The following is a 21,982-nucleotide window of genomic DNA, read 5'->3' on the forward strand; positions in this document are numbered from 1 at the left end:
AACAAAAGAATGACTGAAACACATGTTCAAACAAATGAAAAATGAATTACTTATTGAAATATTTTTTAATCCATAAAAATTTAATTAAAGGTTTAAACATATTTAAATAAATGATTATCAGTGGGGGGGGAAATAGAACTATATAACAAATCACTTTGTTAACACATTTAATTTTGGCGTTCTGGTCCTCCATAACTTTTGCTTTGCTCGCCAAATTTAAAGACTGTGCCTCATACTCCAGCACACTAGATGGCGCAATAAAAAATAATGACGAAGAAAGCTGTGAAGGCATCATCAGACCTTGGAGAAGCTTGAGTCGAGAAGGAAGAAGGTGGCCGATTTGAGGAAGCCTCACCACCGCTCTCTTTCGTCGGCGAGGGCCCTCTTTTAACTCACCGTATCTCAAGCGCTCGGGGCAGAAAAGGATTATTTGAAATAAAACTCAACTCCTTATCCGCGATGGCAGAGCAGAACAGCGGCGTCAGATATCAAGAGGTAAATCGAGCCGATCCCAATCGACGACAGACTGATAATCTGCGCGCACGCTAGCTCGCTGTTAGCTTGTCGTTGACTAAAAACTGCCAGCATTTGCTGACATTTGTATATGAAAGGGTTGTACTTGACGTTTAGAGTCTTTTGCATTCACTAAATTGCATTTGAAACACTTCAAAGGCATTGTCAGGCGCTGTTTGGGAGAACAAAAACGCGAAAAAAAAATATGACGGGTTCGTATCGTCCCAGTGTTATTTAGAATGGAATACTTTGAAGTGTCACCAATCAACAAACATGACAGTCAATGCTAAATACGAGGGTTCGGGCATAATATCTAGCTAGCTTTAAGTATCGCGGTATCGGGCGTGGACGTGTTCTCATGTAATGTTTACGTCTGGTCATTTAGAAAGAAATGGTCGATTCCTCGATTATCATAATGATAAGCAAATATTTTTTAAAGAAGGCGATCTCATGTTCTTTTTAACCTTTAAATACCTGCAACATGAAGCAATTTTCAGAGAGTCCCAAAATTTGGAAAATAAGGTTCTAATGAAACCTTTAAAAAAAAAAAATTTTTTTTTTAATAAATTTGTTAAAAGAAAAGTCAAAATGAATATGTGTAATAAGCGCTTTGATATCTATAGCCCTTGCTAAATCCTGTTTTTCTTCTCATGGAACCTGCAGAGGCATGTGCTGACTTGCATCCTTCATTTTTTTTTTTTTTTTTTCCAAAAAGAAATGTCAAAATTCTGAATTAGTCTCAAAATCAATAAATTTTAGGTGTATCAAATGTGATACATTTGGCAATAAAGGATTTTTAACACCTTCTTCTAACTCATTGGCTGCATTGTAGTAGACTTTGAATTCATTTAGACTGGGAGTGACTAGCATGATCGCTGCCACCCCTCCCAGTCGAGATTGATTGGACGTCTAATGCTGTCAATTAGGGTTGTTCCGATCATGTTTTTTTGCTCCCGATCCGATCCCAATCGTTTTAGTTTGAGTATCTGTCGATCCCGATATTTCCCGATCCGATTGCTTTTTTTTTTTTGCTCCCGATTCAATTCCAATCATTCCCGCTAATTTTTCCCGATCATATACATTTTGGCAATGCATTAAGAAAAAAATGAACAAAACTCAGACGAATATTACATTCAACATACAGTACATAAGTACTGTGTTAATATGACAATAAATCCTCAAGATGGCATTTACATTATTAACATTCTTTCTGTGAGAGGGATCCACGGATAGAAAGACTTGTAATTCTTAAAGGATAAATGTGACTTTGTACATTGTGACTAAATATTGCCATCTAGTGTATTTGGTGAACTTTCAGTAAATGATACTGTAGCCATTTAACTGTTCTGCCCAAATGCATGATGGGAAGTGCAACCATGACTGTGCGTAGTGGCACCAATTGATTTATCTTCTCTGCGTTGGGAAATAACATAGGGTGTTAAGAAAAAGATCAACTACTACCTTACCTCCGCACTAGGGCTGGGCGATATGGCCTTAAACATGTATCACGATAAATTGAGCAGATTTATCTCGATAACGATAAATGACGATAAATTCGCCCAAGCGGACTGTTATATAATTTGAAAATCTGAATCAATGCATGAAATACAGATTAACTATTTCTTGTTGATTTATTTACCAGCATTCAATTTGATATACTGTATTTAACAATTGTACATGCAGTCTAATCATTAAATTTATAAAAATTAGGGCTGTCAAAATTATCGCATTAACTGGCGTTAATTAATTTTTTTAATTAATCACGTTAAAATATTTGACGCAATTAACGCACTTGCCCAGCTCAGACATATTTAAATGTCACTGGAGTGAAAGGCCCACCTGTTAATTGTGTTTTGCGGAGTTTTGCTGCCCTCTGCTGGCGTTTGGGAGCGACTGATTTTATAGTGTAAGTAATTATTGCCATCAACAATGGCGGGCTACTAGTTTATTTTTTGATTGAAAATTTAACAAATTTTATTAAAACGAAAACATTAAGAGGGGTTTTAATATAACATTTCTATAACTGATTTAGAACTGATTTATTGTTATAATAAACAAATACAGTCCTTATGTACCGCATGTTGAAAATATATATCCATCTTGCGTCTTATCTTTCCATTCCAACAATAATTTAGAGAAAAATATGGCATATTATATAGATGGTTTGAATTGCGATTAATTACGATTAATTAATTTTTAAGCTGTAATTAACTCGATTAAAAATTTTAATCGTTTGACAGCCCTAATAAAAATGTATTGTAAGCAATAAGAATTCAAGTATGAACATTTATAACAGCGTGTATGACTTGAACAATGTACATTGTCAAAATCAATATGCCTGTGCAAACATGTAATTGTAACACAAATGACTTGCAGCTTGAACAGTACACTTCAAAAAGACAACTTATTGTTAATGGCTGCTGTGATATAATTATTAAATACAAGTGTTTACTTTATGGTTTAAGGGTTTTTTTCCCCCCCAGTGCATTTTTTCATAAATGCACGCACAATAAAAATAGCTGGGGCCATTTCTCGGTCATTATAAGTTTCGCCGTTGGATTGTACTTTATGCAGAATTCTTTACCATCACAAAAGCTATCAGAGGAATCACACACAGACAGATACAAAATAACGCCACATAGTAATTGCTAGATGCAGTCCGTGCCCAATCCACTCATTAAGTTCAGCCGTTTCGACCAGGTTAGAGTCTCTATCCGACTCCATAACGTTCATTTGTAGCGTTAGCCGCTAGCTAGCGTTAGCCTGGCTACCAGTAGAAAGCACTGAAAGCACCATCTCCGGAAATCGTGAGAACAAAGGAGGACAGCGGGTGAAAGCCCGTCTGGATGCCACCAAGAGTCTACTAAATGTCGGTTGAAAGTTTGGTGAACCTCCCTTAAGCCACACTCCATCACGTTTTGCTTGTAGCGTTAGCTGCTAGCGTTAGCTTACCGGGCTTTTGTTTGATTGGCTTCCTGATGATCACGTGACTCCCTACGTAAGCACATTCACTGCTTTCTTAAAGGGGAATGAACATAGACGAACAACACAGAATCAAAGCGGGATGAAAAGACTATTTTCTTGTTTTATTAATTTACCGAATTTACCGACATGGTCAAAATTACGTCGGTCATCGTTAAGAATTTCGGTGACGGTAAATTTTCGGTTTACCGCCCTGCTCTACTCCGCACATTGCTTCCCACGATATTTCTAATTAATGAGAGAGGGATTGTAAGGCTTTATCCAATTAAAAAAAAGGCTCCAAAGACTGCCAAAATTCACTCTACTCATTTTACGCTGCCTTTTAGCTCTATATATAGGTAAAACGGCGCCATTACAGATTGAACGCGACCATTTGTGAGTGGGTCGTGCAGCGCATGCGTTAATTGCGTTAAATGTTTTTACGTGATTATAATTACCGCCGTTAACGCGATAAATTTGATAGCTTTACTTTAAGCCAAAACTAAAAACTCTGGATGAGTGTAAGATATTTTGTCTGTAACGTTAAATACAATTAGAAAACGATTGAATTAAAAAATATATGTACATTAAAAAAAGGCACGTCCGATATTTTTTTGCCGATTCTGATACTTTGAAAATGACGTAATCGGACCCGATCGTCGACATCTTTACCGTCTTTTATTCATTTTAACGTTACTAATTCTTTAATTAACATTTATTAATTTATGTGTACAAGAATTTTTAAAATATGAAAACTACAATAATCATTAACAAGAAAAAGACACATTTTTGGTTATGCAGGCCACAGTTGTGTACCAAATGTTAATATTATGGCCTACATGTCTCAAAATTGGATGTCCACATATGTGGACGATAGGTCTTTATGAGGTTAAGTTTTTCTACATTACAAAAAAAAACTCATTCTCCGCCATCTACGGCGATAGACGTCCAATCCATTTGGCCTCTCATATAAATAATAGCAGCTTGGTCATGCCTGAGTAGGGGTGTGACAAAATATCGAAATGGTGATATATCGTAAAACTTTGTTCCCCAGAACACTACCGATATGCTCCTGCCAAGAATCGAGATATCGTTTTAAAAAGGTGTCACTGTTTTAAAAGAAAAAAAAGGCAACCAACAAGTTGCTACCAAAATCTTCCACCATAATAGTGTCTCAGTTAACTATAAGGCTGCATTGATGGTGCTCGACGCCAATCATTTAGACTGGGAACGTTTCTTCATTCGAAACCAGAGCATTGACAGTTATTCTGTCCGATTTTCAGAGCACTAACAGGTCACTTGCTGTTCATTTTGGGGCATTTACAGGTCACTTCCTGTTGAGTTTGAGTCACTGCCTATTGATTCAGGTGATTCCCAGGTCACCTCCTGTTCTGTAACTCAAAATAAGCAGGAAGTGACCCCTAAAATACCCCAAAATCAACAGGAAGTAACTGAAAATCAACAGGTAAATGACCTTAAATGGCTCAAAATTACTTCATTGCCTGGCATTGGCTGTCACTGACGGCCATAGACGTTCATTCCGTTTGAAGTGGGAGGTTCATTCGCTGCCACCCTCCCAGTTCAAATGGATTGGACGTCTAGAAGTGATCAACTCATTCCAATTCACAGCAGAAGCTTGATTTTCTGTTCATTAGTTGTTTGTAGAATATCCTAGAATGATTTCCTGACCATTGTATCGATAATGGTTGTATCGCCATATCGTCAGATCGTCGTTATCGTGAGCTTTGTATCGCAAATCGTATCGTATCGTGAGGTACCAAGAGGTTCCCACTCCTATGCCTGACTGATGTTCCCGTTCATCTGCCCTGTCATCTTGACAAGCGATTTATTTTTACACAGCTGGTGAATGAGGAGGAGCCACTCCCGACATCTCAAGAGGGTCCCGCTCCGGACGCACCGCCCCCCTACAGCAGCGTTGCCGCAGCAAATGCAGGTAAATTTCGGATAGGATGGAGTATTGGATTAGAATATATGGATCCAAGATGTAGAGTTGTAGTGTAGGAAGTAGTTTCTTTTCTTGAGACTTCCCAGACAGGTGTGACTCAGTAATTCGCAGTAGAGTAGAAAATTCCTGTCGTAACTCAAAACACAATTTCTTGCAGCAGCTGAATTTAAAAGTAAACGTTATAATGTAGGGCTGCAGCTATCGATTATTTTAGTAGTTAATTAATTGATGAACTAGTAAGTTCGAATAATTGAGTAATCGGGTAAGGAACATTAAAAAAATTCCTGAACTGAGCCTTAAATGGTATAAAAAATAAATAAATGAGGATCTAAGTAAACAAAGGAAAAATTGTCTAACTTACATGGCAAAGTCTGCTAGCTTAAATGCTATAAAATGCTAGCGTTTTTTTTTTTTTTTTTTTTTTTTTTTGCAATACTATTAACAAATCGTTCAAACACGTTCCCACAGAAAACAGCTAAATATACTAGAGCTGTCAAAATTATCGCGTTAACGCGCGGTAATTAATTTTTTAAATTAATCACGTTAAAATATTTGACGCAATTAACGCACATGTCCCGCGCAGACAGTATTCTGCCTTTTGGTAAGCTTTACAGCAAGGCTTTTTATGCTGTCTAATAGCGAACTCTTGTGGTCGCTTTGCGACATGGTTTATTGTTGTCTTGCCAGTTTAATATGGCTGCACGACGTCTCGGGCTGACGCCTACGTTGTAATGTGCTTATATGATCCTTGGACAAGATTTGTCCGTAAGTATGGTTGTTGTAAATAATGTACATATTACGTTAGTAAGCGAAATGTTATATTTTTTGTATGAGACTCTTTTTGTTTATGTTTAGTGAACCTGTATTGCGTGCTAAGCTAACGTTGTTGCTAATGCAATGCTTGTGTACTTTTTTTTGTAGTTTTACGACGGTCTAAAGAGAACAATGGTTTGAGGCCATTTTATTAATAAGTCAGATGAAAAAGGAAGAAGTCTGATTATTAAGGCGTCGTTCACTAGCTGTCTAGCTTTGGAAAAAGTAGACGCTTCAGAGTGAGGACAGCATAGACAGATTTAAATGACAGTAGAGTGAAATGCCCACTACAGTCCTTATGTATCGTATGTTAAATGTATATATCCATCTTGTGTCTTACCTTTCCATTCCAACAATTCATTTTACAGAATATATATATATATAATTTACAGAAAAATATGGCATATTTTATAGATGGTTTGAATTGCGATTAATTACGATTAATTAATTTTTAAGCTGTAATTAACTCGATTAAGAATTTTAATCGTTTGACAGCCCTAAAATATACCTATAAATTAAGCCTGAATGATAGATCGTTTAAACATCGCCATCGTGATGTGAGCGTGCGCTATAGTCCCATCGCAAGGACGTGCGGTAGTTTTCTTTTTTTTTTTAATCCACATACGCCTTGCTTTCTGCTCTGTGTACAGCCTTACACCCTCCCTCTCCCAGCTCTTTGAACCTCACAGTCACTGCAGCACTTGCTTATTAAAGTTAACGATGCTAGTTGTCTTTGATCTTGCCAAAGAAGCGGACATCACAGCACAGCAAGTGTCAATCATCGTTTAACTTGTTGAACAGTTTCTGCAAGGAAGCCGCTTTGGAATGAATGTGTGTCTGTGTGTGGAGACGTTCGAGACATATAAAATAAATGCCAGAAGTGATCATGAGGAGTTTGTAATTTCTACATGTCACTCCAAGAATCACAGCTAAAGTAGATAAACAGAAGTATTTATTAAAGCCAAGCATTTTTCTACTACAGTACTTTATTTTTGTTCAAAAATGATTTGGTTGGACAGTTAGGTTTAAAACTGATCATAATTATTTAGGTTTAAAACTGATCATAATTATTACATTTGAAGTGCTTAAAACCATTTATTAATATATATATATATTAGGGCGGTCAAAATTGTCGCGTTAATGGGCGGTAATTAATTTTTTAAATTAATCACGTTAAAATATTTGACGCAATTAACGCACAAATGCCCCTCTCAAACAGATTAAAATGACAGGACAGTGAAATGTGTACTTGTTGTGTTTTACGGAGTTTTGTCGCCCTTTGCTGGCGCTTGGGTGCGACTGATTTTATAGGCTTCAGCACCCATGAGCATTGTGTAAGTAATTATTGACATCAACAATGGCGGGATACTAGTTTATTTTTTGATTGAAAATTTTACAAATTATATTAAAACGAAAGCATTAAGAGGGGTTTTAATATAACATTTCTATAACTTGTACTAACATTTATCTTTTAAGAACTACAAGTCTTTCTATCCATGGATCGCTTTAACAGAATGTTAATAATGGTAATGCCATCTTGTTGATTTATTGTTATAATAAACAAATACAGTACTTATGTACAGTATGTTGAATGTATATATCCATCTTGTGTCTTATCTTTCCATTCCAACAATAATTTACAGAAAAATATGGCATATTTTATAGATGGTTTGAATTGCGATTGATTGAGATTAATTCCGACTAATTAATTTTTAAGCTGTAAATCACTCGATTAAAATTTTTAATCATTTGACACCCCTAAATTAAACGTTTCGTATTTTACTAGCGATTAAACGCAGCCTCATGCATATTGAGCACATTTCAGACATATGCTGAACTAGAGGCACACGAAATTTCCCATTCTTAGATTATTCGCGATTCGGCCGTGAAAGATTTGAGAACGATTCACAAACATCCAAATTCCGATTATTGAATTATACCAGCTAAAGCGGAAATAAAACACAGTCAGCGCGGTCTTCGAGACGCAATGAGGAACGGACCGAGAGTAAATATGATGTTCAAATCAGGCCGCTAGATTAAAAAAACAAGAACAATATTGCCTAACTGTGGCCGTCAGCTGCTACAAACAGCGCCTAGTTGCTAGTCTCTACAAACATACGGCAACATACGGCTATGGTAGATATCACATATATCTAGAACAAGATGTAAAATGACAGACGACGGCCGCGTTAGAACATGTACCAAGAACTAGATGCGAAATGACAAGACTTTCCCGCGCTGTTGTCGCGAACCTAATTACTTTTTATCTAAAATACCCCTAAATTCGCAAAATCTTGACTTGAATATATCTTTAAATGATGAAACGGTTTTAAAACTTTCACATGTCGAAAGTAGACAGAAGGGAAATTATGGAATAACGGGAGCAATTTTAACTTTAACGGTTGATTCACAACATTAAATTAATTGAATGTACGGTAGTTTAAAGCTGATGATACAGAATGGGGACTTGAGTATTTTATTTCCTGTTTTTAACCGATAACTTTATACTAAAATAGTAGTTTGGTTTAGACTAACAGGATTTTTGAACAATTTTGGGACTAATGTACAAAACATTAACAGCGGGGGAGGGGGGCATCAATAATCAATTTATAATCGAATCGGAGCCTCTGAATCATAATCGTAATTGAATCGTTAGGTGCCCAAAGATTCCCACCTCTATGCTGTACTCCAGTTAAATCCCAGGATTAAAACTATTTGACCTTATGTCTGAAAGCAATTTCCCGGGTCGACTGACACGGACATTAACTGAGTCGTGTCATAGTATAATGTCCGGGACTTCACCGGGCCAGCGGCATGCACGAAAGCAGCCGTTTGATTCCCCTGTCACAGCGCAAAGGCTGATGACGTAAATATCATGGCGGGCCGATTGTCATTTCTTCTTTGTAGTAAGACAAAAAGCGGTAAACAAACATCGCAATTGTCAACATGACAAACTGAAACGATGACAAAATTCAACTCGAAATTCAAGGAAATTAATTTGTTACTGAATCTTGCAACCAAGGAAGTGACAGCCTATTGTCCATCTTTGGATACGTGTCGTTTATTTTGTTGCCGATGCAGACCAAAAATAAATAACGTAATGTCCGGGTAATAAAATCCCGTCAACACGTCGCCATCACAGGACTAGTCTGAAAGTGTCCGTATTTCCCGGTACATCTCCTAATGTCTGAAAGTCATGACACGGGGAAATCCCACGTCACATTACATGGAAATTTAGCTCAATATACTGTAAGTCTGAAAGGGGCTTTGGTCTTCGTGCTTCTGCCTATTTGTAAAAAGGCTGAGCAGCCAGGAAGAGAACCACCCCCCTCCCATCCACACACACACGTAGGAGGGGGCAGGGACACAAAGTTCGGGGAAGTTTAGGCGATCCTATCTGGAATGTATTTCTCTTTCAATTGTTTACCTTTATTCAGTCAGTTTTTGTTACATCAATAGAATTTAAATAAACACCTTGTCCTGAATGGTTGGGCTAAAATAGCTCGTAAAGCCACAAAACTTTTGCATTTTAAACGTTTTATTATGTGTATTAAATTGCGAGTTTTGTTGCTTATAGACTAGTCGACTAGTCACAAATGAAATATGAGACTAGTCAACAGGTAAATTAGTAAAAATTCCCATCCCTAGTAAATACCAACACATGATGCTAATTTTTGTTTTGCATCAATGACGTCTTGCATTTTATGGCGAACTTGTATTAAAATAAAAGGTTTTGGGAATAAACCTATAGAATAGCTATCGAATATTTTAGTAGTCAATTAATCTCTCAACTACTTCAAATAATTGAGTAATCGGATTAGGAACGTTTAATGCGTTGCAGAATCAATTTTAGGAGAAGTAAAACAAAGGCTTGCTAACATTGCACTTTTAAAAGAGCCTAAGCGGAAGACAATGGTTGGATGGATGGATTAAAAGTAAATACAAAATAAAATTCCCTTTTGTGTCTTCAAACTATGCAGGATTGCACTTTCATTTAAAAATAAAATATCTCAGTTTAGCTTCAAATGGTATAAGAAAATTAATGAGGATCTAAAGATGAAAAAAGAACAAATTGGCTAACTTGCGCAGCAAAATCCTGATAGCTTAAATGCTATAAAATGCAAACTTTTTTTTTAAATTATTTTTTTTAGCAATGCTCTTGACAAATCGTTCAAACACATATTCCCACAAAAGTGGCTGCATATACCTATAAACTAAATTACGAATGCATTTTTAAAAAATTTTTAGCGAACAATCCTTATGTTGGTCTTAACAGGGAGCAGCTGGATTCAACCATGTTAAATGAGTTATGTCATTTTCACTGTTGCCGCCCAAAAATGCAAACACTTTCAAAACAAACCATTACAACGCTACTCTAATTAAACAAATCCTCCAAGCGGCCAAATTTTATTCGGAGCTTTTTTTTCTAATCGAATTACTTGATTAATCGTTACAGCATTAAAAGGAATGCAAAGTGTAATTTGCATTTATTGAATAGTAGGTGTCGTTTTGTTATTTGTTTAGTTTGTTTGAACTTCAGTTTCCATGATCGTTGGACTATTTTTGAGGAACTGTTCGCTAGCTGCGAAACTAGTCAGGCTGCATTTCCACCATATTTGATCGATTAAATATGTCACACCTAATGAATGCAAAGTCCTCCATTGGTTTAATTCATAGCCAGATCACACACGTTGTAAGTGGTTGTGAGTCTACAGACTCACTTGACTGCTTTTGTGTTTAGGCAAAACACAAAGGAAGCCGCTGAACGACGGCCACATGAAAGCTTGCCTTGCATGGAATGGACCATTAAGAGTCACGCATGAATATTGATGTACCCTCTTCCATTGAGCTGTTGCCACGCTAGTTCGTGGTCGAAGAATATGTCGTGACCCATTTGTCTGCTTCCTTCTCAGCTTTCTTTGAATACAAGGAAGATGGCGGCAGATTCCCTAACCCGCCGTCTTACAGCGTGGCTACCACTTTGCCATCCTACGACGAAGCGGAGAGAAGCAAAGCGGAAGCCGCTGTCCCCCTCGTCACCGGGAGAGTTACGGTACCCATTTGCTTTGTCACGCTTTTCCGACAAAGATGACATGATATTGTCTATGATAGGCCACAATCTAGTAGTATATTTTGATGTTCTTGATGAAAACTACAATATTAAAAATACAAATACAAAATTAAGACAGCTTCTTACCCCTGACTTTATTTTGATTTGGCATTGAGCAGAAGTAACAAATGTAGTTATGCAACACAAAATTATGTAATATAAACATAAGTGGGACAATAGTAGGGCTGTCACAAACGACTAATTTTCTCTCGATTAGTCAGCTGACTATTTTTACGATTAGTCGACTAATCTAATAATTTTTTTTTTTTTTTTTCTAATTTAGCAATGACAATGATTTTGTTGACGCTTATTAATTCACTAAAGGACAAATAAACTAGGGCTGTCAAAATTCACTAAAGGACAAATAAACTAGGGCTGTCAAAATGATCGCGTTAACGGGCAGTAATTAATTTTTTAAATTAATCACGTTAAAATATTTGACGCAATTAACACACATGCCCCGCTCAAGCAGATTAAAGTGACAGCAGTGTAATGTCCGCTTGTTACTTGTTTTTTGTTGTTTGGCGCCCTCTGCTGGCGCTTGCGTCCAAATGATTTTATGGGTTTGGGGAGTGAGTGGTGTATTTATTGACATCAACAATGGCGAGCTACTAGTTTATTTTTTGATTGAAAATTTTACAAATTTTAATAAAACGAAAACATTAAGAGGGGTTTTAATATAAAATTTCTATAACTTGTACTAACATTTATCTTTTAAGAACTACAAGTTTTTCTATCCATGGATCGCTTTAAGAGAATGTTAATAATGTTAATGCCATCTTGTTGATTTATTGTTATAATAAACAAATACAGTACTTATGTACCGTATGTTGAATGTATATATCCGTCTTATCTTTTCATTCCAACAACAATTTACAGAAAAATATGGCATATTTTATAGATGGTTTGAATTGCGATTAATTACGATGAATTAATTTTTAAGCTGTAATTAACTCGATGAAAAATTTCAATCGTTTGACAGCCCTAAAATAAACATGTAAATAACAATAATAGATCACAAATGAACAATGGGGTCAAATGCTGATAGCCTTAACTAGTGCAAAAGAATGGAATGTAATCAGATTTAGAACACTGACTTTGCCTTTCCAACATGATTCAAAACAATTAAGAAAAATCTAGCATTGATATTATAGTATACTACTATATATTATAGTATTTTAATAATTATAATAATTATTCATTGCCAATCAGATTTTTCATAAAGGGTGTCATTTCAAAACTATTCTTAAGAGTAAACCGCCAACCGTAAGCTTTACACTCCGCAAAAAAAGCACTTTTCGTCATTGCAAGCGGTGTCAGTAATATATATATTTTGTTTGCAAATGCTGTTAACCAGCAATTTTTCATGTTTAAAGTGTCACCTTATAACCGCAAGTTTGCGTTTTGGGGAAGACTGCCAATGTTTTATAGCAGGCTAAAGTCGGTTGTACTTTTTTCCCCATTAGCCTCATTGTAGCAATGCTAACGTTTACAGTGTTTAATATAGATATGTTTCCTTATTTTGTATGTCTGAACTTTAATTTTACGGCGTGTTGATGACCAATAAACATCTGTGAAAGGAACTGGAGTCTCATATGTAAGGGTGTTCCAGTACATGTATTGAACCGTTTCGGTACTTGGTGCTCGGTTCGGAACGGAGGCGTACCGAACGAGTTTCTCACGTAATGTAACCCTTACTTTTCGAGGCTGTGAATCGATCGAGTTAGTTTCTTTGTGTAGATTATATTTAATCCCGTTTTCTTTACTATAATGAGGACCAACACGGTAGGACATTATAACCCAGAAACGTCAACAGCGCGACAACGTGGCCGCCGCAAGAACGCAGTGAAACGCGGGCGTTAAAGTCAATCAGCCAATGCACACCAGTCGCAGTGTGGCCTCGTGTTAGACGCGTCCCAGAAGCAGCTCAACACGAAACACGCGAAAAGAACGTCAGAGTTTATTATTTGACGAGAGACGAGACCCTCCTGCATCAATACTGCTACCGGTAGCTAGGATCGGGTAAAATGTGTAAAAATACGGTGGATCCAGTCGATTTTGAAACTAATATGCAATCATAACCCACTTTTTGAGTCCATCAGATCTCTTGAGTGGTAGATTGGGGCACAGTTGACTTGTCTTTGTTGATTTACTGCTGTCTTCTCTGCTAAAGTTATACAACATAAAATATACAATATAAATGAATACTACATCACATTTCTAAAATATAAACATATAATAAAATAAATAATAGCCCATTTAAATACAATAAATTGAAATGAGTTAAAACACCTGTAATTAAATAATAAGAATAATACAGATCCTGCTTACACAATTAAAATTTATTAATTTCTGTGTGGTGCTTTAACTTGAGAAAATCCGCCAATAAAGCTTTTGAAAACCGTTCAGAAGAGAAAAAAAGATTCATTGAGGCATTTCATTTGTAAAATACATGTTAAAATCTTTGTCATTGGGATTGCTTTTCTCTTTAGCACAGGATTTCTTTTTTCTTCTTTCTTTCAGAAAGTAAGCTGACCAATACGCGGTGTCTGAAAGGCAAATTGTTGTTGGATTATCTTTAAATACCCACTACTTTTTGAGCAGAATTCTAGCTTTGTATAGGCTAATGTTCGTATTGTTGAAAGCACAATGGTGTGTAATAAACAACAAGCACATTTATATTTTGCATTTTGTTTTCTTACTGTACCGAAAATTAACCGAACTGTGACCTCAAAACCAAGGTACGTACCGAACCGAGATTTTTGTGTACCGTTACACCACTATTCATTTGCCATCAATACGCACGCACAAATGTTTGCATGCACGCACGCGGAAATAAAACGCAGCCGTGAAAATTACGGCCCTCATTTTTATATACCGTGTGATAATTGCATATTGCGACAGGCTTAGCAACTTCAGTAAAACACGTAGTTAGTTCGTTAGATGGACTTACGATCTGCCAGCTTGTAGTCTCTGGTCATCTTCCAAAATTACAACTGGGTGACAGCGCTTTAGGTGTTCATTCACGGCCGACGTGCAGCCAAGCTTGGCATTGAAGAGACAGGACACAACAGTGTACCCTCCTTTGTTTCAACGAAATAAGTCAATGTTTTGACTACTCTGGTGCCCTTTTTTGACTTTGTGCCGCTTTCCACTATCGCATATCGGGCGTCCGGCATTCTTAACTTTCCACGCATATATTTTTTTAACCCTTCAATAACCGTCGACGGGATGCTGTACTCATCGACGCATTTACGTCATCGATGACGTTGACTAGTCGGGACAGCTCTACACAATATTTGCACAAGCGTGAAGATATCTCGTTGTCCTTTTCAGACTGACAAGGAATAGTTGATGTCCTTGCTACATTAAACTGTCACTCACTGGTGGCCTTTTGTAAAAAGTTATTTGTGTTTTTTTTAGGGGTGTCAAACGATTACAAATTTTAATCAAGTTAATTACAGCTTAAAAATTAATTAATCGCAATTCAAACCATCTATAAAATATGCCATATTTTTCTGTAAATTATTGTTGGAATGGAACGATAAGACACAAGATGGATATATACATTCAACATACGGTACATAAGTACTGTATTTCTTTATTATAACAATAAATCAACAAGATGGCATTACCATTATTAACATTCTGTTAAAGCGATCCATGGATAGAAAGACTTGTAGTTCTTAAAAGATAAATGTTGGTACAAGTTATAGAAATTTTATATTAAAACCCCTCTTCATGATTTTGTTTTAATAAAATTTGTAAAATTTTCCATCAAAAAATAAACAAATAGCCCGCCATTGTTGATGTCAATAATTACTTACACAATGCTCATGGGTGCTGAAGCCTATAAAATCAGTCGCACCCAAGCGCCAGCAGAGGGCGGCAAAACTCCGAAAAACACAACAAGTACACCTTTCACTGTGCTGTCATTTTAATCTGTTTGAGCGGGGCATTTGTGCGTTAATTGCGTCAAATATTTTAACGGGATTAATTTAAAAAAGAATTACGGCTCGTTAACGCGAGTTTTTTTGTAATAGCCTGTGGGTGTTCACGCCTCATAATTTTTACATTTTCATTAAGGTTTATTTTTGCACTATATTTCTGTGTTATGTGGTGATTTATCACGTCCCTCAATTGCTAATTTAGTGGCCTTTTGGCATCATTGTTTTAAAGGTGTACAATGTAGGATTTGTGCTTCAATTATTCATGAAATGGCAATAGTATTTCCATAGACTTTAAAGAAACATGTTTTTTTGGAAATACTTCTTAAACGGCTCTCAATAGTTACACGGAGATTTTGCAATTTTAAAAGTTGATTTGCGCGTCGCAAATTTGTTTCTGTTTTGATTCGTGTTCATCATCAGCCAAACACGAGACCTGTTTCCAGTCTTCGTCCAGGTTGCCACAACTCTGTACTAAGGATGCTTCAACTTTTGACAGTTTGAATTATATCTACAACTCTAACAAAACAAAGCTGTTATGAATCCCAAAGGATTCAAGACAACAGGAGAAGCAAAATGAAGATATGCGTTCATTTTGCGTGGTTGTGCTACGTTATTTAGCACGTGCATCCATTGACCAGGGCAAAGATAGTCTTTACGCGTGCATGTATTTAGTCGGTACTTGAAATTAAAATGGATGGAGCAATTAAATTGTCTTTGTGGATACTGTCAATGCATTGCCAAATTATATATTTCTTTGCCAGTTTGCTTATACATTTAGAAAAGTAGCCCTCCCTTACTTTTGTCATGGTGACATAAACTAACTTGGACCTTGCGTCACGGCTTTTTTAATCGTCATGACAAAATGTTGGCACTATAATATTGAAAACAGTATAGCACCATTTGCTCTCTCTCACTTGCAGGAGGACGATTTCGTGGCCCGAGATGATTTCGAGGATGCCGACCAGCTGCGGATAGGCAACGACGGCATATTCATGCTCACTTTCTTCAGTAAGAAATAGTGGAATGTGATGATAAAAGCTGTTTGTGTTTTTTTTTTAAGATCAAAAGACAAAGACTTGCACCTTGATGTCTTTCAGTGGCATTCCTCTTCAACTGGATCGGCTTCTTCTTGTCCTTCTGTTTGACCACGTCAGCCGCCGGTCGTTATGGCGCCATCTCAGGCTTTGGCTTGTCCCTCATCAAATGGGTTTTAATCGTCAGGGTGAGAGCGAGTTAAGATGAAGGACATTTCGAGATCGGCTGGTGTTTTGACTACTCAACTTCTGCTCCCTGTAGTTTTCGACCTACTTCCCCGGCTACTTTGATGGCCAGTACTGGTTGTGGTGGGTGTTCCTGGCCTTGGGTGAGTACAAAAAAAATAATCATCTTGTCTTATCTCGGCCAGAATGCTGCACTTTGTCTGCCTTTGCCCGACAGGCTTCATGCTGTTCGTCAGAGGCTTCGTCAATTACTCCAGAGTGCGCAAGTTGGCCGATCCCACCTACGCCAGTCTACCCCGAACAAGGGTGCTCTTCATCTATTAGACAAGAGGTAGGGAGCAAGTGCACATTTTCACGGCCAAAAGACCGACTTGTCTGTTCATTTTATGATCGTCTGAAAGCCTGTCACGATATGCAATAAGTCAATTAATCGTACGGTGAATAAAAATGAGGTCGGTCATTTTCCCAGCTGCGATTTATTGTCAAATGCATGCGTGTGCTGTGTGTTAAACAGGGTTCCCGCGGCGTCTAAAAAAAAGTCTTAAAAGCATTCAATTTATGAATTGGGAAATAATACTTTAAAAAGTCTTGAAAAAGTATTCGTTTTCATATCTGGGTTTTAAATTATACAGTGGGGCAAATAAGTATTTAGTCAACCACCAATTGTGCAAGATCACCTACTTGAAAAGATTAGAGAGGCCTGTAATTGTCAACATGGGTAAACCTCAACCATGAGAGACAGAATGTGGAAAAAACCAGAAAATCACATTGTTTGATTTTTAAAGAATTTATTTCCAAATTAGAGTGGAAAATAAGTATTTGGTCACCTACAAACAAGCAAGATAACTCCTTCTAACAAGGTCTTACGATGCTTCACTCGTTACCTGTATTAATGGCACCTGTTTTAACTTATTATCGGTATAAAAGACACCTGTCCACAAACTCAGTCAGTCACACTCCAAACTCCACTATGGCCAAGACCAAATAGCTGTCGAAAGACACCGGAGACAAAATTGTAGACCTGCGCAAGGCTGGGAAGACTGAATCTGCAATAGGTAAAACGCTTAAGAAATCAGCTGTAGGAGCAATTATTAGAAAATGGAAGACATAATCTTCCTCAATCCGGGGCTTCGTGCAAGATCTCACCTCGTGGCGTCAAAATTATAACAAGAACGGTGAGCAAAAATCCCAGAACCACATGGGGGGAAGAGTGAATGACCTACAGAGAGCTGGAACCACAGTAACAAAGGCTACTATCAGTAACACAATGCGCCGCGAGGGACTCAAATCCTGTACTGCCAGACGTGTCCCCCTGCTGAAGCCAGTATACGTCCAGGCCCGTCTGCGGTTCGCTAGAGAGCATTTGGATGATCCAGAAGAGGACTGGGAGAATGTGTTATGGTCAGATGAAACCAAAATAGAACGTTTTGGTAGAAACACATGTTCTCGTGTTTGGAGGAGAAAGAATGCTGAATTGCATCCGAAGAACACCATACCCACTGTGAAGCATGGGGGTGGAAACATCATGCTATGGGGCTGTTTTTCTGCACAGGGACCAGGACGACTGATCTGTGTAAAGGAAAGAATGAATGGGGCCATGTATCGAGAGATTTTGAGTGAAAATCTCCTTCCATCAGCAAGGGCATTGAAGATGAGACGAAACTGGGTCTTTCAGCATGACAATGATTCCAAACACACAGCCAGGGCGACAAAGGAGTGGCTTCGTAAGAAGCATTTCAAGGTCCTGGAGTGGCCTAGCCAGTCTCCAGATCTCAACCCCGTAGAAAATCTGTTTAGGGATTTGAAAGTGTTGCCCAACGACAGCCCTAAAACATCACTGCTCTAGAGGATATCTGCATGGAGGAATGGGCCAAAATACCAGCAACAGTGTGTGAAAAGCTTGTGAAGAGTTACAGAAAATGTTTGGCCTCTGTTACTGCCAACAAAGGGTACATAACAAAGTATTGAGATGAACTTTTGGTATTGACCAAATACTAATTTTCCACCATGATTTGCAGATAAATTCTTTAAAAATCAATTAATGTGATTTTCTGTTTTTTTTTTCCTCCACATTCTGTCTCTCATGGTAGAGGTTTACTTTTGTTGACAATTACAGGCCTCTCTAATATTTTCAAGTGGGAGAACTTGCACAATTAGTGGTTGACTAAGTACTTATTTGCCCCACTGTATGATGTATAACTTCTCAGTGTCTCATTTGTCCTCAAAGTGTCATTTGTCATTTTGATTAAATAACGTAGCCTGAATAAATAAACCAATGATAGTCTTCTCCAAAACACAGTCTTCGCGGTTAAAGGGTGACACTTTAAACAGGAAAACGAGCTGGAAAATAGGGAAAAAAAATACGAGTGCACTGTTTTTTTACCGCGTGTAATGCTTACGGTTAGAGGCTTAGCGCGCACACTTCCGGTGAAGATTTTAAAAATAAAACGTCATGTTCAATAGGTAAATCCAGATGTCTGCAGTTACTCTCACATATTTCAGATTCGACACTGAAATAGCTTTCAAATGACATGATATACATTGGGATTTCAAATATATGTACAGTGCCTTGCAAAAGTATTCGGCCCCCTTGAATCTTGCAACCTTTCGCCACATTTCAGGCTTCAAACATAAAGATATGAAATTTAATTTTTTTTGTCAAGAATCAACAACAAGTGGGACACAATCGTGAAGTGGAACAACATTTATTGGATAATTTTTTTTTAACAAATAAAAAACTGAAAAGTGGGGCGTGCAATATTATTCAGCCCCTTTACTTTCAGTGCAACAAACTCACTCCAGAAGTTCAGTGAGGATCTCTGAATGATCCAATGTTGTCCTAAATGACCGATGATGATTTTTGCATGACTAATTGAAACTACTGAATAAGGGCGTTACAACAGTACATGTATTTGTATTGAACCGTTTCGGTACGTGGTGCTCGGTTCGGAACCAAGGCGTACCAAACGAGTTTCTGACGTTATGTAACCCTTACTTTTCGAGGCTGTGAGTCGATCGGGTTACAGTTTCTTTGTGTAGATTATATTTACTCCGTCTTCTCTACTATAATGAGGACCAACACGGCACGACTGTATAACCCAGAAACGTCAATGGCGCGACAACGTGGCCGCCACGAGAACGCAGTGAAATGCGGGCGTTAAAGTCAGTCAGCCAATGCACACCAGTCACAGTGCGGCCGCGTGTTAGACGCGTCCCAGAATCCGCTCAACGCGACGCACGCACAAAGGACGGCAGAGTTTATGATTTGACGCGAGACGCGACCGTCCTGCGTCAATACTACTACCGGTAACTAGGATCAGGGAGACTGGAAGTCACTTGTGTAAAAATACGGTGGATCTGGTCGATTTTCAAACTAAAATGCAATAGTAACCTACTTTTTGAGTCCATCGGATCTCTTGTGTGGTAGATCGGGGCGCAGTTGACTTGTCTTTGTTGATTTACTGCGGTCTTCTCTGCTCTAATAATAACAACCAACACGGCCCCGTGTTCAATACAAAACCCTCCTACCACAACAAAACAAGTAGGAACTAATATTCACATAGGAACTTAAGTTATACAACATAAAATATACAATATAAATGAATACTACATCACATTTGTAAAATATAAGCACATAATAAAATAACTAATAGCCCATTTAAATAAGATAAATTGAAATGAGCTAAAACACCTGTAATCAAATAATAAGAATAATACACAGATCCTGCTTACACAATTAAATTTATTAATTTCTGTGTGGCGCTTTAACTTGAGAAAATCCACCAATAAAGCCTTTGAAAACCGTTCATAAGAAAAAAAAAAAGATTCATTAAGGCATTTCATTTGTAAAATAGATGTTAAAATCTTTGTCATTGGGATTGCTTTTCTCTTTAGCACAGGACTTTTTTTTCCTTCTTTCTTTCAGAAAGAAAGCTGACCAATACGCAGGGCCTGAAAGGCAAATTGTTGTTGGATTATCTTTAAATACCCGCTACTTTTTGAGCAGAATTCTAGCTCTGTATAGGCTAATGTTCCTATTGGTGAAAGCACAAAGGTGTGTAATAAACAACTAGCACATTTATATTTTGCATTTTGTTTTTTTACTGTACCGAAAATGAACCGAACCGTGACCTCAAAACCGAGGTACGTACCGAAATGAGATTTTTGTGTACCGTTACACCCCTACTACTGAGTAGGAGTTTAGTATCGGATATGAACAATTACTTCTCAGTCTGAACAGCTCAGATGGGTTTTGACTGTCTGTGACATCACTGTATTCTGGATGACACCTTTGTTGCCATACCAAACTGTCAATAGGTGTCAATAAGGTGTGTCAATAAAGTGGCCCAGATCTGGTTTGGGCACTTGCTAAAAAATTCTGTGAACAGTCAGCCCTAAAAAAATCGGACAGATTTTCAGATCAGATATGCCTGCAGTTTGAACGTAGCCTAATCCTTTCCATTTTCTCCATTTAGCCGCTCGGACGTAGAGGAGGAGGACGTGACGACAATGCAGAAATCACGATGAAGTCGCCTCTCGGGCGAATCAACCATTCGGGGAAATATTTGACTTTTTGTTTGGGATTGTATTCACGGAAAGCAGTTAGCAGTACTCGTCCCTCGGTGTAGACATTAGCGGCGCATGTAATCTCCATCTTGTGTGTAATGTTTCATATGTGATGCCTTAATATTGGTTTGCTAGAAATACAAGCATGACTCTGGAAGTCGCGACCGATCTTCACGATTCAACATGCGCCATAGAAGCATGCGGTTCACTATAGCGCCACCTCATGGTTTTATTGTGACTATTATACGGGCTCTTTTCACTCATTTGCACAATTGTAAATGACCACACCACATTGCACATTCAACAGTAAATTAGTTAATTCATGTGGAATTAGTTCCCACGGCTCATTAGTGGTTGTGAATCACTGGGTAAATCTGATTTAAATTGTTTTGGGCTTTCAAGTCAAATTGAGATAAAAAAAACAACAAAAAAAACACAGTGACAAATTAATTAGAAAAGTTGGAATATTCAGAGTCATTTACACTTGCATTAGAATATACTTGTGGAGATTTGACATTTTCTTAAATGGCGCCCGAACTGTGATCGGAATGTAACTTTGTTTTTCCTGATGATCTGAAATTTACTTGTATATGAAAAATGAGGTGTGAGGTGTTTGCCGTCTTGTGGGTATATCAACTTTTTTTCAATGCACATATAACAAAAATCATTGGATCTCAAGTCTAAACAAAAGCAGAAAGATCGGAATTGTGATTTGCATGTCATTGAAGCACAAGTTTTTTTTTCCGCCTTAATGATTTCAACTTCAATGTCACAGCTTTGATGCTCATTTAAAGTGATGTAGAGCAACATCTTTGAAATTTCGTCGTTATGACTGTACAGAAAGGAATATTTAGTTGAATAAATGTCACTTTAAAATGCCTTT

At 37.5% G+C, this 21,982-nt stretch overlaps 1 protein-coding gene across 1 annotated transcript; it reads left to right on the plus strand.

The window, feature by feature from the left end:
• Nucleotides 1-277: 277 nt before the first annotated feature.
• Nucleotides 278-21,979, plus strand: LOC130924259 (NEDD4 family-interacting protein 1-like). Its single transcript, XM_057850699.1, has 8 exons — nucleotides 278-495; nucleotides 5,335-5,428; nucleotides 11,167-11,306; nucleotides 16,234-16,321; nucleotides 16,411-16,535; nucleotides 16,610-16,676; nucleotides 16,751-16,864; nucleotides 21,009-21,979. The coding sequence occupies exons 1-7, from the start codon at nucleotides 460-462 to the stop codon at nucleotides 16,855-16,857; spliced, it is 657 nt and encodes a 218-aa protein (XP_057706682.1). The 5' UTR covers nucleotides 278-459; the 3' UTR covers nucleotides 16,858-16,864; nucleotides 21,009-21,979.
• Nucleotides 21,980-21,982: the final 3 nt, after the last annotated feature.

The sequence above is a fragment of the Corythoichthys intestinalis genome, chromosome 11 (assembly GCF_030265065.1).
Source record: "Corythoichthys intestinalis isolate RoL2023-P3 chromosome 11, ASM3026506v1, whole genome shotgun sequence".
Taxonomy (NCBI): domain Eukaryota; kingdom Metazoa; phylum Chordata; class Actinopteri; order Syngnathiformes; family Syngnathidae; genus Corythoichthys; species Corythoichthys intestinalis.